Source organism: Gavialis gangeticus, unplaced genomic scaffold (genome assembly GCF_001723915.1).
Source record: "Gavialis gangeticus isolate Ggan-Ray unplaced genomic scaffold, GavGan_comp1, whole genome shotgun sequence".
Classification (NCBI taxonomy): domain Eukaryota; kingdom Metazoa; phylum Chordata; order Crocodylia; family Gavialidae; genus Gavialis; species Gavialis gangeticus.
Window position 1 is genome coordinate 4,998,107 of NW_017728991.1, and position 19,134 is coordinate 5,017,240.

The 19,134-nt window shown below is 49.6% G+C and overlaps 1 protein-coding gene across 4 annotated transcripts in view; it reads right to left on the reverse strand.

Moving 5' to 3' along the window:
* ARSG (arylsulfatase G) overlaps positions 1–19,134 on the reverse strand; it is an 85,999-nt gene that overhangs the window by 30,208 nt on the left and 36,657 nt on the right. For 3 of the 4 annotated variants that reach the window (XM_019516363.1, XM_019516372.1, XM_019516354.1), the window contains exon 6: positions 12,324–12,432. In XM_019516363.1, the coding sequence (XP_019371908.1) occupies positions 12,324–12,432 (109 nt within the window). Of the gene's footprint in view, positions 1–7; positions 113–12,323; positions 12,433–16,613; positions 16,695–18,716; positions 18,914–19,134 lie in introns of all 4 variants that reach the window. The other variant, XM_019516379.1, reaches the window with a different exon arrangement.

Genomic DNA, 19,134 nt, shown 5'->3' on the forward strand with positions numbered 1-19,134 from the left:
ATTGTGCGATTGCCCAAAGAGGACGTCAGACACATCCAGGCCATCGAAGCGTCTGTGGAGAGGGAGGGTTGCATTTGCCAGGGACACTACGGTGGGGAAAATGTCCAAGGTGCTGGAAGAAAGAGGTTGATTTCATTAGAAAAATGGACACAACTGTCTGGATAAGTCCCCTCCACACCCCTAAGCTTGAAGCCTGCTCCTCAGACAGCCCAGTCCTCACATGCCAGTCAGTGCAGCCTGGGCTGGGATGTGCTGGGAACCTGGACTGCCTGATGCGCTGTGTTAGCTAGCACACTTTTGGGATGGTAGCAAGAGCATGTGCATGAGACATTTGTAATGATGACCCTGCCTCCAAAAGGAAAAGAACTGGCTCCCTGGACTCTGCCTCCATCACTGCATCCCTCCAGAGGCAAGGGGACCCATCCACCTTTCCTACACAGATGCACTGAGACAGGCCAGAGTTCCTGAGAAACCTGGAGTCTATCTTCAGGACATATTCAGCCTCCCCATCAGCAGCACATCCAAGCACCTTGCTGCCATCTATGAATCTATCTATGCACAACTTGAGAAAGCATTGGGGAAACACAGGCAGGAACCAGGGGCTGGACTCACCCAAGGTCTGAGGTGAGGACCCTGCTTGGTTTTGTGTTTCTACAGTGCCCAGCAGAGCAAGACCTGGTCCTACTACTGTATACATGCTTTAAAGCCAAAGCCACCCTAGCACCAGTGCCTGGCCCACAGCTCCCCACCCAGCCTGTATAGGTGAGCAGCTCCTGCTAAGAAAGGATGGAGCAGCACTGCAGACGCAGAGCTATCTTGCATGCTCTGGGGTCCCCATGGAAGACAACACTAGCTAGGGATCCTGCAGTACAGGCTGGCCTCAAGAGTTTGCCCCAAGTCCCCATAGAAGGCAATGGGTCACCCTCTAAGGAGACCATTATTTTTTCCATTCACCCACAGCAGAGCTTATACCCCTGGGAAAATGTGGTCTTGCTATTGCATCATGCAGCAGATGTAGAAGCCAGAATGGAAAATGCTTGGTGCACTTATCCCAAAGAGCCTGTCAGCATTTCCACCATAATCCTGTCCTTTCAGGGGCTTACAGCTGCACCACAAACATTGCTGCAGGCTCATTCTGGGTTACTCCACATATGCTGAGGCTGTGCTATGGGCATGACACACTGAGCAGAGTGCACAACCCTGCTTTCTGCCTCTCAGGCTTTGCAGCAGAGTGACAGGATGGGCCCAGAATGGAAGGGGGGAGTTTCTGCCTCAAGGCTTTGGCACCGTCCACTTGCACAACCACAACCAGGATGCTCCTGCATGAACACGTAGCAAGCCGCAATCCCAGGTCTTCCTGGGTCCAGGAGGCCAAAAACCCGAACAGACCAGTCGAGGGACTGGGAATCAGAAACTGACTTCCTTTGCCACTGACTTACAGTGCAGCCTTGGCGAAGTCACTTTAACTTTCTGGGCCAAATTCCCCAACATGGGCAGGCACAACCCAAGCAAGATGAGCAGCAAATCCAGCTCTCTGCATCCCCGTTTCCTGTTATCTAGCCCTCCCTTTAGCATCTCCATTCTCCGCTTTAATCCTGCTCCCTGGCACAAGCATGAATGGACTCCACTGAGTGCCAAGTAGGATTCCCACATCCCCTATGGCGGAGCAACACAGTGTCCTGCTCCTGTTTACACAAGGTGATTCGAGGCTGCCACAATGACCTATGTCCCAGATTTGGTGACAGGTGTGCTCATCAGCAAAGCCCCCTCCCCTGCACACAGGAAACAGAGCATCGGCCGTTTTCCAGAGTACACCATCCCACATGGACCATGTGCACGGACAGAGGAGAAACATTCCCAGTAGAAGGGCACTGAGACCGCTGGCCTGGGCTGGGCTGGGCTGGCCAAACACAGGCTGCGAGGGGACATGGCGGCCCTCTGGGAGTAAACACCAGCAAAAGGGAATGAGCACCGAGCTATTTAAACCAGAGGACAATGCTGGCTCAAGAACAACTGGGGATCAACTGCTCTGGGTAAATTTAGTCTGGAAATACAAAGAAGGTTTGTAAACATCAGGGTCATGAAGTTCTGGAACAGCCTCCCCCACAGAGAGGAGGGGGAGATGGGCCAAAAGCCCTGGCTGGTGTTAGGATGGAGCCTGAGTCGATAAGGGGGAACCTACGCCATGGTACCTACAACAGCAGAGCACAGGACACTGACCCACCAGTCCCTGTGTCCCTCAAAGCGCTTGGAGAGCTGTGGATAAGGGCTCAGCAGAACCTCTGGATCTGGTTCAACATCTGCACTGGGGTTTTTAAGGCAGCCCGGGGGGCAGTGCATTGAGCATTCCCTGACTGTCAGGGACAGCTGAAGGGCCCAGCCATCACTCTGTGAACTGCAGCATCTCCAGCAAGCGGGCTGGGGAACGCAGCTGGCAGTGGGCTCCCAGTGGCGGTACCAGCAGGTGCCATTTACAGGTGCCAGGCTAGCTGCCAGCGTGGCTCAGCAAACAGGATACACCTCCTCCGGTAGCAGCCTCCTCCTCACCGGCTTATTCAGAAGTTGTAAAAGTCACTGATAACAATAGGAAAGTATAAGAGAGAGCCCCGCCTGCAGTGCACACTGCCCTGGATCAGCAGCCCTGGTCATGGTGCCAATGTGCCAAGGGTCTCTTCTCTGCAGGCCCTTTGCACACCCTCATCCCCAGCCCTGCTGAAAAAGCAGGTAAAGTCTCTGCCTCAGCCAGAGTTCGCATGCACACAGTGGAGCCTCTCAAGGGAGAGGTTTCCTCTTGTCTTGCAAACCCTCAGGCATGGCAACAGAGATGAATCCCCTTGCTTTAGGAAGTAAAGCTTAGATACCAGCACAGAGGGAAGTGGGGGGGCATGTTGTGCTGCAATATAAGCCCCCATGGCAGGAAATCCCAGTTCTTCCCCTGGGGACTGGTTTAGCCTTTGCCTTTGCTACCCATCCTGACACGCTACCGCTCACCTGCTGCAAGGGAGGGCTGAGTTTGCAGCCCACAGATACAAAACTCATCTGAGAAACCGGGTAAAGACAGGGTGGTTTGCTCAGGCCAAGCTCTGTGCTGCCACAGCTACATGATTAGCAGAACGCAGTTGGCTGGTTTAAACCATCTCGGGTACCACGACCCGAGCCACAGTCGCCGCACTGCAGAGATGCTGACAAAGCCGGTGCTTCAAGGTGGAAGGTGCCAGCAGAGCACCTAGCCCTGCACTTAGTCACCTTTCCTGCTAATGCTAAGGAGCAAAACTGGAAGTCAATGGGAGTTTTGCCTGAGAAAATGCTTCTGGCCCAGGCCCATGGTTATTACCCTGCATACAGTGCCTGTTGCATCAGCTGGAAGAGGAGGGACATGAAGGTTCCTGCTTCAATCCGTTTGGGGTTAGCTGCTAAGAGACTGAGAAATCAAACAACAAACAACAGTGGGAAGGGCTGTAAGGCAGGCTCACTGGAAGGTCGCCTCATGGAGACAGGCCGGTCAGTTAGGCAAGCAGGGAGATTGCTAAGCTGGCTCCAAACCAGCAGTGATCCTGTTTGATTCCCCCAAAATGATGGTGCTCCAGTCCGCCTCTCTGCTTTGGAGCACGCTTGAGGAAGTCCATATGCTCAGCAGAGAGCATTTGCTAATCCCCACCCCAGACCTCTAGGGACTGAAATACCCTGGCAGCTGCAGGGGCTCAGAGCAATCTCAAACCACTGTATGAAAACCAGTTTGAAGCAGCTGCCAAGGCCACTGGACACAGGACCCCAGGGAAGTGACAGAGAGAGGGGTGTGCATTGGACCCCTGCGGCAGTGTTTGCAGTGTTTTGAAAGCTCAAAGCAAAAGTTCAGTGAAACAACCACAGGTCACGTGTGCTGATCGTGGCCCCAGTTCTGCAAAGGGACCTTCTGAGCCTCACAGGCAGGTCCTTGTGCAAAATTAGACCCTCGTCACGATGACAGCTCCTTTCCGCTGGACACTGAGCATGCTCACAAGAATCTGCCCTGAAGAACGTAGCGTCCAAGACGAGGGTCCAGGAGGCTTGTCTAGAAACAGCACCCCTCAGGGCTACTCCCCAACCCAACCCACTTGTTTGTGATGCTCACACAGAAGCCAAGCCTTGGGTTTATAACTCGCCTGCCTATGTATGATCCTGTGGTCCCAGCTGCTGCTGTCAGTCTCTTTCCCCACCCACTCTGTGAGTAGTGTCCTCTACAACTGGCTCTGGATCAAGAAGATCCAGCTGAACACTGTCCAGGAGATCACATTCCAGCATCCCTTGCAGCTATGAAACCCTGATGTCTCATGCTGTGATATAACCCCGATGTCAAGTCATCCTTCCTGTCAAGGTTCCAGATCTTCTGTCCTAAACACAAGAGCTCTTTCTACATTGGTGTCTTGGGGTCAAGAGCATGGTCATAAGGATATGTTCTCTCCCCTGCTTGCCAAAGGGAGGAAAGACCAAAGACTATCGTCAAATGTGACACAACTATGTTGGCTAGGTCACCCTGGTTAAAAAACGGATGCACGCTACAGTCAAAGATACACATTTAGTCCTACAGCTCTTCCACCGAGTTCTCTTTGTTAGACTGACAGCGTTTATTCTCAAGCATTCCCCATAAAGATAAAAGACAGTTCCTCATCCCTGGGACAGGAACATCCAGAGCACACAACCCACTTTCTTGTGTTAAGATCAAATGCAGAAGTTCCTGACCATGTAATGCAGTAGTGGCAAAAATCTCTGTGGGGTAACATGTACTTGCCCTGTGGAAAATTTCATAAAACATCTGGCTTCTTAAAATTCACCTTTCCAAAAAATGTGTGAAGGCAGATATGATGCAAGAACATGGGAATCAGATGGAAAACTAGTGTTGAAAGGAGAAGTAGCTGTGGCTACACAGCAAAAAGCAGCAAGAGAACTGCTGGTAAATAAAGTTGCTCCAACTTCCTGTTGAGAAACAATCACCATTCTGACTACACACACTTCTCCCAGCTTGTTGGAAGACAAGCCGTGGGACGAATGCGTTGTAAGATCAAAGCAGCAAAGCCATAAGAAACTGGCAAGTTTCTTAGATGATGCTCTGACCAAGTCTTTCTAAGAGTCTACCTCCAACTACATTTTGCTGAGGATGGTACAACACACATGACTCTGTAACACTAAAGAGCTATTAAGCAAGACATGCCCTTGCCTTCAAAAAAATCCCAGAGGAGCTTTACTCAGCCCACATCACTTTGCCATGCAATGTGTGACAGAAAAGGGGAAGGCAGATACCCTGAGCTGTCAGTGCTTCCCAGCCTCCTCCACCTCCTGCCTCTTGCCTGCCATGACTTGATGTTGATATATATATGTTTAGGGGAGATTCCCTCCACAGGCCGGGATAGCCTCTTCTTTGGTGCTTTAGGGCTATAATTGTGGCCTCCTGCTGCCCCCATAGCCAAGCCCATGTCTTGCAGGTGACCCAATTGCCCATTGCGGGGGATCTCTCAGTCCCAAATCAACTCTGGGTCCCTCAGACCCAAACCCTTGTCCAGACTTCAGCTTTCTCATTTCATCCTGCTGTACAGGAATGAGCATCAGTCTTTTTATTTGGCTAAGCCACCTCAGCCCAGGTCCACTGCCTCAGACCCTGGGTTCCTGGGCCCCAGCCCCACACATCTCTTAACCAAAGCTGATCTCACAAATATGGAGTGTTCCTGGCACCCTGCTACATGGCCTTCAGACCTCCCCTACAGCCACAGCCTGGGCCTCTGGTCTTAAACTTGAATGCATAGAAGAAAACCAGGACACAATGGATTAACCACTTGGTTATAACTCATCTACACGCCCCCCAGGACCCTAACGACTGTCAACCTCATAAGAAGCTGCCTTGATACCTCCCCTGCCCAGGATACTTCCTTTTCCCTGTCACTCAGCTCTGACTTCCACTCCTTTTCCTATTACCTGCAGGCATGAACTGCCAGTCCAGCTCAAAGACTGGGCTTATATATAGCCCAGCCCTGCCCCTTCTGGTCACCTGGCCACTGCCCCCGAAGACGGGACCAGGTGTTCCTGCTCAGCCTAACAAACTGTTTGGCTCTTCTTACCCCACAGCCCTTCTCAGCTTCTTAGCAGTCCCAGGGCTCAGAGCTTGAGTCTCTAATGATGCCATTTGCTGCAGCTGTCTGTCCCCACAACCTACAGCAGTCTGGTTTGCCTGGGGACCCCCGCCACCCTTTCCTATTCCTCTGTGGGTGCATCTACATGTGCATATTTACTGCACAGTAACTGAGAATTACTGCGCAGTATGGGCGTGTGTCTACACATGCACGCCTGTACTGTGCAGTAAACATGGCGACTTATGCTGACTTGATGCAGGTATCAAATTTATGCCCAGTTACTGCACAGTAACATACATGTTAGACACCTTACTCCATAGTAACACTGTGTGTGTGGACCAACTTGGGACTAAAGTTAGTCCCAAGCTGGTCCACACACACAGTGTTACTGTGCTTTAACACCTGCATTTGTAGATGTTGACCTAAACCCACTTACTGCACAGTAAATTGGACGTAAATTAACATGTAGACATGTCCTGTATGTAGGTAAAGGAGTTGAGGTTCCTGTTCAGAGCATGCTCTTCTTCAGCTACCTATTTCAGTGCTCAATTTTTTTTCTATCAGTGAAATCGGTCAAGACACTGCAGCAGGATGGAAACATTCCATCTGTTAAGCAGAGCAGTCCCCGTAGTTCCAGTAGATGCAAGTCTGCACTGGCACAAGGGAGGCACGAGTATGTGCAAAATGTCTACAAGATGCAGCATTTCCCAGTTAGGTGCTGACCTGCTTTCCAGGACTGTGCACCCATCCAATGTAGTCTTCCATCAACCCTAAGTCAGCAGGGCTGTCCCAAACATGATTACACAGAGGAAAATTAGGGTTAACCTTTATAAACCAGGCCTGTGAAGTCAATATGGGAGAAGGAGCTGGAGGAACCGCACTGAGCAGACATTTTAGGGCTGGCCTCAGGACCTTTATATATTCTGGAAACCTCCTGCTCCTGGGGGATGAGCTAATCATGTTTGTGCCCCTTGTTATATAAACTCAGCATGCGTGTGACCTGATTGGCTTCTGAGTCACTCAGCTGCTCCAGGTGAGTCATCCCAGAGGGAGCTTCAACAGCAGAAGGCAGCACCCAGGAAGGGCCCAACCCCACAGGGTTTATGCAAACAAAGATCCTACACCACTGTGAATGACAGATATACAGAGACTGTAGGATCAGCTCCTTAAGAGATTACACTTCACACGTCTTCTAAATGTCACCCCTGAGTCCAAGCCTTTCCGTCTCATCACTGAGCTGGGGGAAGTGGGGTCGACCATCCTCAACAAGGATCCCCAGTTGCACACAAATGATTTCTTTCTCAGTCCCCACCCTAGGCTCTTGGGAACACTAGAGCCCAGGCAGTCATGATTGCAATGTCTTTAACCTCACTGGTTTATGTAGAGGTGGACATTTTGCCTTTTCACACCCTCTGCCTTGCAGAGAGCACTTGAATCCACTGCTCACATTTCCAAAGCCAGTGTGTCCCAACCAGGATGCAGATTCCTCCCCAGCGCTGTGCAGTCTTTGCTCTGTTGGCAGCCTGCAGACAGGTAGCTGGAGCACAGCCAGATGAACACATATGGCATGCCCCTACCACAATGCCACCAGCCGTTCACACCTCCTGAGGTAGATAGTCTGCCGTTTCCCTTCCTCCAAGGCAATGATTTCACCAGAGGCCTCCAGCTCCTGCCTCTCTCCAGGTCCTACTGAGATCACAGCCAGCTGTGGGTGGGATGCTGCATCCCTCTCTCACCCTGATGCAATGGGCTCACTTACAATCTCCACAGAAAAGAGGGATCTGGACCAGACTACAGTTGACATTTTCCAATGCATCTGGGTACTCCAAGTGCCCAAATCAGGTGAGCCCCTTCATCGCCATCTTGGGATACCAGGATCTGGTGTTCAGAGGTTCTTCTGAGTTCCCACTACTTCCCTCAAAATAAACCCTGTCGTGGTTCTGGGTAAGTGGTTTGTTCCTATCACCTTTTTCCTGATTTTCCCCCTTAAAAAGGCCCCTTCCCTCCTTCTCCTTTCTTTCTGCTGTGCTCGCTCCTGCCCTTGATGGTGGTGGTTCACTGCAAACTCACCGTAGTCCCATGTATCCCATTGCTTGCGCCTTTGATGCCTCTCAAGCCTCCCTCCATGGGCAATCTGCTACACCTGTTCTGGGGGCTACAGTGTCCCAGGCTCCCAGCCTTGAACTGGCACTGACAGCAGATATCGAGCCCCATGACCCAGTGCATTAGATGAGGCAACTACAAATGACAAAGGCCCTGCTTTGCTGCACTCTTCTTCACTGCTCCTGCTACCCCCACATCTGCCCCTGCCCTTGGCCCCCAGAGCACATCAGTGACGCTCACCAGAGTTGCACCACCATTTCCATCACTCCAGATTTGGCCCAGAGCAAAGCTGGTTAAAGATGACAGGCTGCCAGCCCATCCCTTGTAATTTCCTGCCTCTGGTTGGCTTGATCTTTATTAAACCTCCCAGGGGCTTGTTGACTCGGAATTTCCTTGTCTGAGACGGACTCCCCCTCGGCTGTTCTGGGTAAGCACATGAAGTGCATTTGAGGCCACTTGTGCTTTGTTTACATGCAGGTAGGATCTACACCAGCTCCAGATACGTCAGAGAGCAGGAGATTACTGGATGCAGGCCAGGCTCTGTGCTCCTGTCAGTCCAATAAGAGGAGACCTCATACGTGGCTGCAAAAATTGCACCAGACTGAAGGAGCTGCTCTGTGATCCTCCTTGCTGCCCCCAAGATGGACAGTGGCCAACACAGAACAGTGCACAAAGCTGGACTCCTCTGGTGCTGTTTGCACCTGGAGGATTTCACCTTTACCTTGTGACGGACAGTCTGCAAGCACCTTCTGCTCCCTGTGCCTGCACCCGGCCTGTATGCTCCACAACACGGTACACCCTGTGACTCTGGCAGCCTCCTCAATGTGCTGCTGGCAAACCTGCTGGCCTGGACCCAGGCCAAGTCAACACAGCAGTGCGCTCTCTCTGGGTCACTGCAATGCATTGGATAATCACACCGTCAGCCAGCAGTAGGGGTTTTACACCATTCCTGGAGGGATCCAGACTCAGGCTAGCCCTGGAGGGAGGATATTAAGGTGGTAGGGTCCTTGTTCACATCAGACGTAGCAGAGCCTTTCTTTTGCAACCACAAATGTCTTTCTCTGAAAAGCGGATTGCGATTGGGTTATATAAGCCCGAAACAACGAGTTAATGTGAGAGCAAATAGCCTCCCCAGCTGTGACTGAAGAATGAGCTGGAACCAGCTGTTACAAAAGGCTGCAGGCAGGCAGCAGCAGGTGGGGAGGATACCAGAAGTGCCGCAGCTGCAGGCTGGGAGGAGGACTGAGGCCAGAGATGCCATCACATAGCAATTGCCAGGGATTATTACAGTGGTTCTCAATTTTGTTGGACTCAAGGCAACCTTCGTTAGACTCAAAGCGCCCCTTGGAAAATGCCAGCTCTTAGTTTTCACTCGGTTTTTGACTACGGAAAAATAATCGTCCAATTTTGGGGAGTTAACACATCAAAATGATTTTAACACAATGGATTCCCATTTGAAATCTCTAGGTATATCTTGTGGATCTTATCTTGTGGATTCATGGTTGGGTCTGCAATCATCCTGTATCTCTTGGGGACATGCCGCTGTGGAGATTGGGAAGTCTCTCCAGGAGTGTCTGCACTGCTTATGCAATGCTCTGGAGAGCACAACCTAATAGTGTTAACATTGCATGGCACCTTGCAGCACCATTGAAAGGATCTCAAGGTACCCCATGGTGTTGCCGCACCCTGGCTGAGGATCACTGGATTATAAGAACAGCCCTTAGCTGGCCATGGCAGAGCCCCGGAGTCAGAAGCCGGGGGAAAGAGCAGGCCTGGGTTCTCCTTCCCCTTTCTGTCGCCTTTCAGCAACAGCCCTGAAACTATGGGCCAAGAGACATGCCATAGACATTGACTGTGGCATCTAGCAAGGATCAACCCCAGGGATGCAAGAATCAACCCCAGGGATGCTGTCTCAGGGTGCCCTGACATGGTTCCCTTGCTGGACCTCAGCAGAAGAAGGACAAATGCCAAGGCTGCCCCTGCATTGCAGGAGATGAATGACCTAACCCTGTTTCTTTTTAGGACTAGGTCACAAAATGCTTAGACGCAGGAGTTAAGGTAGATGTCATCGACTTGGATTTTAAAAAGGCCTTTGATACAGTATTGCATCACATTCTTATAAACAAATTAGGCAACTGTGGCATTTGCCACCCATGATCAGGTGGGTGGAGAATTGGCTTATGAGGCGCATGCAGGGGTGTATGGATGGGTCGTTTTTGACCTGAAAAAATGTGGGCACTGGAGTTCCCCAGGGGTTTGGTCCTTTAACCAGTGCTGTTCAGTATCTTCAGCAGTGACTTGGATGAAGGCACGGAAAGCTCACTGTCTAAATTTGCAGATGACACTAAATTATGGGGCAAAGTAAACGGATTCAGGTGGATTCAGACAGGTTGGAAAAGTGGGCAGAACAGAACAGGATGCAGTTTAACAAAGATAAGTGCAAAGTGTTACATCTAGGGAGGAGGAATCACCAACACACTTACAGGCTGAGAGGTGACTTTGTAAGCAGCAGAGCAGCAGAAAGGGATCTTGTAGTCATAGTTGACTCCAAAATGAACATGAGTCGTCAATGTGATGAAGCAATAAGCAAAACCAACCGCACTTCATCATGCATTAGCAGGTGCATCACAAGCAGGTCCAGGGAGGTGATGCTCCCCCTCTATGAGGCACTGGTCAGGCTGCAGCTGAAGTTCTGTGTCCAGTTCTGGGCATCACACTTCAAGAGGGATGTGGATAACTTTGAGAGGGTCCAGAGGAGGGCCACTCGCATGGTTATGGGCCTACAGGTAAGATCCTACAAGGAGAGATCGAGGGACCTGAATCTCTTCAGCTTCCACAAAAAAAGGCTGAGAGTGGATCTTGTAGCCATCTACAAATTCATCAGGGGGGCAGCAAGGAATAGGGGACACTCTGTTTACCAGGGCACCCCTTGCGGTTACTAGGAACAATGGCCATAAACTGATGGAAAACAGATTTAGGTTGGACATTTGGACAAATTTCTTTACTGTGAGGGTTACCAAAATCTGGACTGGGCTTCCAAGGGAGGTGGTGCTCTCCCCTACCTTGGAGGTCTTCAAGAGGAGACTGGACAAGCACCTGGCTGGGATCATCTGACTCCAGCACTCTTTCCTGCCCAGGGCAGGGGGTTGGACTCGATGATCTACTGAGGTCCCTTCCGACCCTAACAACTATGAAATCTAGGACCTGCAGCCCTTCACTGTGTGTCATTCAGGATCTAACCAAGTGTCCAGCATAAGGCCAGACAGGAGTGTCTGCCCAAATGCACCCTGGCATGGCACCTGCCTTCTCCTTCCTCCAAGCAAAGAAGTTATCTGTTAGGACCGTGCAGAGGCAGGGGAGGGCTGTGCTTCTTGGGGGATGCTCACCCCAGTGTGGAGAGACCCCCTGGTCCCCACAGCAGCATGTCCCCAGGAGAGGCACAGTGACAGCAGGCAGCCATGAAACTGCAAGCATGGACCTTGCTTCCAGGAGAAATTGGAGATGCTCCAGCTGAGCCTCCTTGCAAACCAAAAAGTAGAACCCACCATCTGAACCAGGCTTTCCCACAGCCACTGCACACGCTCTGCACAGTCATTCACAAACCACAAGCCCTGCACTTGGAGACGGAACATCCTCATCTCTTAATTAATGGGAAGCACTCAGACATCGTGAAGAAAGATAAATGTTCCTAGGGCCCTTCAAGCATATCCACCCGGTGCACAAAAAAAGGCTTTCAAACACTTATTTGCTGAATCATTAAATCCCACAGGACTGAGCAAGCTAAAGTACACAGTCTTGCAACAAGTCTTTAGATAACCAACAAGAGTCATTAGTGCTTAAATTAAGATAATCCTCTTATTTGCAAAGTTGCATTTATCACTTTTAAAGTGACAGGGTGTCCTTTAAACCTGCCCAGGAACACACCTGCTCCTTGACTAAATTATGTAAAAGCATACTGGCCACAAAAGCAGCCCTGAGGTGAGTGGGGGTGAGGTGCACTTCCAACTGAGTGATGTGATTACGTTCATCTGTTCCCTGAGTCCAGTGCTTGAATGGGGTCATTAAATTGTGGCCTGCAGAACAAGGCACTGCCAAAGGTCAACACTCAGGCTCTCCTACCTCAACAGAGCAGCACTTGTCACATTTGCAGGGATCTTGCCAGGCCAGTATGCCAGTGCTGGAACGCGATGTCCCCCTTCCCAAGTGGTTTGCTTTGCTGAGCTCCCACCTGTAAGAGAGAGAGCATGTGTTCGGTGTCCTGCTGCAAAGGAGCTTTTCATTAACAGGGAGAAAGAACAATATTATGATCCAAGCATTTCTGAAACAAAGGCACTATTCAGAGCTCCAGAGACGCAATACATTAGTCTATAAACAAAGGAGGGAGATTTCATTAGAAAGCCAATGCTGGGTCAGAAAAAAACATAGGGATTTTTTTAAATGGGTGGGGCAAGGGTTAGTTGCATTTCCCATGTTAAGCCTTTTTAATAAAAATGTTGGCGCTGGGCTGGTACCTTTCATTTCTCCTCTACACTGATGCTGTGTTGCTTTCAAAGCCAGGTTGCTGGAGTTACTCTGTTTCCACGAACCTTTGATGTTGTGTAAGAAGAACACACACAGGAAATATTTTAATTGATTTTGAACAGCTCACTGTAAATGCAAATTCTGTTTTGTTCCAAGTTGAGGCCTTCAGGGCTGGCTCTGGGTATGTGTGTACATGTGCATGTAGATATGATACCAGCTGGAAACAACTTTGAGTACATGAAAACTGTTGCCTCCCAACTGCTGAAGCTTTGATAACATCACAAACCTGCTGGGACTGCTTCCTTAAGAAAGAAAAGCTGATACTACCAGGCACTCCCCTGGTGCCACTGTAACTTGATTAGCCTCTAATTCATTTCCTAAGAAACCTAGGAGAATTGCTCCCCTATCTAGAAGGGAAGAGTGAGTCAGTGCTTACAACACAGGGATCTGTGAAAGCCCATTTCAGTTCCCTGGGTCACCCAAGGCAACTCACCCAGGCTCTCTGCTTCAGCTCCCAAGCTACAGAATGGCCTGGTGCAAAATGCAGATATTTGTGATTGTGTGAGGTGCTCATCCAACATAACAGGGGCCAAAGGTACCATGGGGGGAAGGGAGGAGGAGAAACACAGATCATTTGCAGAGGCACAAAACAATCCAAAGAAACTTCCCAGCTAAGATGTATCCTGTTGCTTGCCCAGCTTTTGGGCATGCACACAGCAACACGCTAGTCCAGCACATTTTCCTGGACAAAGGCAAAGTAGAGATGCACAAAAAGGGCCTGTGCTCCAAGACAAATTCACCCTGCTACAGCCTTCTTGAGGGTTGAGGACATTGGGAACCTTGCAGAAGCCATGGTGCCCGGGCAACACCAGAGGTCATTTTTCACCACTTCGGGATGATCCCAAGAAACTCGCCGTTCCCAGTGGAGATCACCCTCCCAGAAGTATGCTGCGCATGGTGCTGGACAGCGACTCAGACAAAGAGTCTACTCCCAGCATTGTTGACCTGCTGTGCGACCTCTGGCATGCCACTTCCCTTCGCTGTTTCCTCTTCCATGCTTTGTCTGTCTCTGTTTTTCCATCTTTTATGAAGTGTCTGTACAGTGGCTGGTACAGCGGAGGCCCAAGCTCAGTAGGAACCTCTAACAATTATTGTAATTTTATACACACACACACACACACATATAAATGCACACATATATCAAATACTAATAGCTGTACCCTATTTGATTCTAGTTTGGCTCCATCTACATTGTAAAAGCACCTTGACTACTTTTAGACACCATAAGAAATAGAACACCAAGGCCAATAATTATTGCAAAGTCACATCAACATGCAGGCATAGATTATAGTAAGCAACGCTCCTGGTACATTTTGCATTTATTCTCCACAGTCCAACCAAAACAAGGCCCTGCTGGCACTAAGTTTATAGCTGGGTTAACCTAGGCCCAGAGAGCCAGCAAGTTGTGTGCAAGCCCACGATGAGTCAGGAGCAGGGAACCAAACCAACGCTCACCTACTGTGCAAAGTGTGGTCTCTTTGGATACGCAGGAAGCTGCAGCTGCCTTCTGCCAGGCTAACTGTGACTTGCTCAGAAGTAAACACTGCTGAAACACATGAAAAATAAGCCAGGGATTTCTCTCCCTAAAGATTATGCAATTGCATTATTGCATCAAATGACAAAAGTCAAGGATTCCTGGGAAAACCTGGCAGCGGCGGGAACTGAACATTCGATTTCAAGGAAGAAAACAGCACATCCATCCCTTTGCTAGGCTAAACACGGGGTTTTTCCAGCTGGAAGACAGCCCACTCTACACCCTGGGTGTTCACTCAAAACTAAGCATGAAGGACACTGGAAAACAACTCTGAGAGTCCCTTAGGGGGAAGAAAATGACTCCAGTGCTGTCTGTCCTACCTGGTACTACATGAACCCTTCAGGTATCAGCTACAAAGCCACAGACGTGTCAATGCTCCACGGCAGCACCAGCTGTTCCAGAGACACAGATGCAATAGACACCATGCGCGGAGAGCCTGAGAGTGGGAGAGCCCACAGGTTTGCTGCTCTCCTTCAGCAAGAGCCTAACCTGCAACCCGTCAGAGTCAGCTGAAATCCGGATCAGGATCTAGAGGCAAAGCCAGGGAGTGTGAAATAATCCAGGCTATTTTGTCACCTAGTCTCCTCCAGGCCTCACTCAAGCCTCCTTACCAATAAGGACAATACTCACAAAACTGACAAGCCCTTCAACTAAGAAACAGCCTTCCAAACAGACTCCAGGATAGCCCTAAATCCAGGTCTTTGCTCCTGTTGTTCATTTTGTGTCAAGGGCTCAGATACTACAATAGAGGAGGGAAAGAAAGAGAGTCTGCTGGACTGACTGCAGTAGAGGTCAGTGTCCAAAGGGGGGAAACATTATATAATAAAAATATATGTATTACAGTAAAAAGAATACATGTTTTTCCCTTTGAAATGCATGCACATATTCCTATGTTTTGCATCAAGTTTAAAGAGGACCCTCTTGAGGGACATTAAAAACCCGTTGCTCCTACCGAGGTTTATAGACACCTCTAGAAACCTAAACATCAAATGTATTTCCTTACCATATTTCCTTCCCTGATGCTTACAGCCTGGTTAGTTATTGCAGGGGTGTTTACAAGCAGTAGCCTGTTGGCATTGGCTTGCTATTGTAGGGTTACTTGTAGATACTGAACTGCTTGTACCAATTTGTTAACAGAGTTGCTCAAAAGCTGGCCATGGTTTTGCCAAGATTTGTTGTTTACTAGGTAACAAGAGCATCAAAATCCCACTTTCCTTATTGAAGGATGAGGGGTGGAGAATGATTTTTTAAAGAACCAAAATACTCCAAACCAAAACTGCATGGGTTTTACAGAGACACCAGGAAGTGGAGAGCAGATTATTTGGCCCACCAGCCTCAGGACAGTCTTTTCTCAGCATTCCTAAATTAATCTCTTACAGGCCTTTACTATATTTGGAAGGTGTCTGAAAGCAGATGAGGAAAGAGATGCTGTCTTTACTCAACTCAACCTGCTCTTCCCTCTCTGGCCTAGAGCAAATGGGGAAACATGACCCATCACACACACGGAGTGTGAAAGACAAGCAGAAGTGGAAAAAGTCTGATTCATGCACGCTTCTGGCTGCTTGCACTTAAATAACCAAACCCACTGCGCAGATGGCATGGCCAGAAAAAGCAAAAAAGCCCCACACAGACTTTGATTTGAGGTCTCCCAACATATCTTTAAAGCCCTTAAATTTACCAAAGTCTTTCAAGGCTCTCTGATTCTCACGGGAAGACTTGGAGCTCACAACCATGAGGACAGTAAACCCAAGTTACTCTGAGCAGAGTCATAAAAGAGACCTTATTTATAGATCTTGGAGCATCCTCTTGTCTGTCAGGGCCCAGCTGACGTATGAGCACTATCCAGCCCAAGCCTAAGCCCCCAGCCCCTGCAGTCATGCAAGATCAGATTCTTGGTTTTCAGTTACACGCACGGGAAAAGCCTGAAAACATGAGTTGAGTGCCCAAATCTGCACACCCCCGACACTACCTCTAAGAGGTACAAGCAGTTCTGTGCGAGTGAGGCCACAACCTGGGAGAAGCCCCTGCAGGAGATGTCTACAGACTATTTTAATGCAGCCCCAGAGTGTTTTTAGGAAAATACCTGCCATTTAACAGGCTCTGGTCTCCCCTAAAGGCAAGGAAACAGATGTGTTTGGAGGCCTGGGGGTAAATCATTTGTGGTAAGAAGTGTGTAGCTCTGAACACTTATCCCAGCATTTATGCCATGGCAGGATACCTCCCTTCCCTGCTCTCAGTATGTTGTGTAAAATGGCCACAAAGGCAGGAGCCATGTGATCTGCAGCGGCCCTCACCTCGCTGGCGCTGCCACGTGCCGATGAATGGGCCGACACTCCCTGCAAGCTCGCACTTCTGCGCCCACGGACCGTTATCTCCTGGGAAAGAAAAATGAACAACCCCATGAGAAACAGACAGGCAGCGACTGAAACCTGAGAAACAGGTCTGATCTCAAAGACCACGGAAAAGGCCAGTCTCTAACCCCTGGCATCTATCTGGACCAGCTCTGCCAAGACCTACTCCGTATTTTCACCCAAATTGGACCCAGACTCACAAGCTTTTACTGAGTAGATTGTCTGGTGGTCTCCTCCCAGTCCCAGGGTGCAGAAGAATTTACTGAAGTTTGTGGAAGAAAGGGAGGGTTTCTGGGCCTGCTCTTTGGGAGCCTCACACATCCCAGACAAACTCATGCCCTTCTCCTCTCTATCGCTCAAAGAGATCTTCTTTCATCAGATGCTCTGGCCGGCAGAGTTGGGGGGCAGACCAAGTTTTCAACCCTGGAGGTTGTTTTCAAATGACAAGGCCATGGAGGGAGCTGAACTTTCACATCAGCAAATGAAGCTCAGGCAGGGAGCGGAAGGCAAAAACAGATCAGCCGTTTGGCTTTAATGAGCCGCAGAGCAGTTCCTGTCCTCTGGACGACAGCAGAGCAAGATGTCCTCATTAGGGAGGCTTCTCAGCAGGAGTGGCATTGGGCTTTTTAATTAATGAGGATTTTGAGGTTTCATTTGTGATGCCCAGGTTCATTCACCCTGCCTACTGCTGGCAACTTGGTGCATTGGGGTGGAAAACAAGCTGCCTGATGGAAGGGATGCTTTCAGGACCTGACAGAAGAGAATGGCCCTGCTGTTCTGTCCCAAGGATGATGTGTGAAGGGAATTCAAGCCTCTCTGAGACCATGTCAAGGTGGGTGAATCTGATCCATCTAGTCATCGGCCATGCTCTCAAATATCAGTGTGCCCAGTGGATGGGGACCCCCGGCAGGACCTTCTCCAAAAAGAGTATGTGAAGGAAAATGTGTGATGACCCTGGCCTCTATTTCATCCCTTGCAATATGCGCACACACACACACACACACAAACACACAAGCAAACCCCTAATTTCAGGATGAGGCCAGGGGGAGAAAGAGCTTTCCAAGGTTTAGCTTGGGAGCCAGTTCTTCAGGGACATCAGTCTCAGTGGATTCTCATGCATCTAACCAAAGGCCAGAAATATTCAGCCTTTTCAACAATTTGGCTTCGGGCGTATAGCCAACCAGGCCTCTTTGGTCCATATTGTGCTTACTGCCCTTCTTGCCCTTGTGCATTGCTCCCTGGCTGCCTGCAACCCCATTCAGCCGGGTGGGCTTTATTGCCGATCCCATGCTGTCTCTCTCATACCGGGGATGACACAAGATTGTCCTGTCCCGGTTCTCCTTGTCAATGTCTTTGCCAGGTCTACAGAAGAGTAAGGCAAAGGGACTTACTAAAGATTGTGAGGGGACCAAAAGGGCTATTTGGAGCAGAGGAACCACTGCTTTTAGGGATAAAGTACCTAAGTGGCACCTAATTGTTCACATCCTCTGTACACGGTGAATCTCATCCTCCAAGACACTACTTCTCTGTTTCCCATAGAAACAGTCTGAAAGCTATAGGCCAACCCTTGCCCCTCAAATATATTGATCAGCTCTGGGGGTGAAGCCTCTTCACCACTGCTGAAACCCCGGAGCAAATCACCATATCTGAGGGCAGGGCCTGGCCTCTTGCTTTAGCACTGTTTCTACAGGAAACAGAAGTAGCATCCTGAGGATGAGATTCACCCTTTGCAGAGGATGTGACTGAGGCCACCAAGACCAATTAGGTGTCACTTAGGTACTTGATGCCTAAAAGCAGTGCCCAAACTTTCCTGCTGGTGACCCCACTTCTATTTCTAGGCCCCACCCTTCAATTGAGTGTCCTTTGGGCTCACAGTCCCCCTCAGGGTTATGACCCCTAATCTAGGAAATGCTGCCCCAAAGCAATCATGCTTCCAAAAAAAAAAAAAAAAAGGCAGTTGCCATCTGACTGGTCCTTTGTTTTGCCTGGGTGAATATCTGTTATCTAGCTGATCTGCCATCAGAGCAAGTGGTTTTATGGCTTCACCTGTGAACCAAAGAAGCGTGTTTTCCTCCTGGGAGCTGTCGATTTCCTCCTTCAGCCGTCCCACTAAAGCATCCATCTCCCTCAAGCTGGCTCCATATATGTCCTTGAGTGACGAGCAGGATGGTGGCTGAGCAATTACCAGGGGCACGTGCATATGAGCAAGAGCCAGGTACAGGAAGAACGGGCGTTCGCTTTTCCTAAATGGGAAAGACAGGAAGTGTGTTTAGCCTGCTGGTTTGGAGGAAGGGGGATTGCATAGGCAGACACAGGAAAACACGACTGGACATTCCTGCCTACCATGTGGGAAATCTGGGGTCAAGTCCCAGCTGAGGTGACTTAGGCTGAGTGAGCTAACAAGAAGCAAATCTTCTTAGAAAAAACCCAGACATAACAGGGCTTACAGAAACGTGGTGGGATT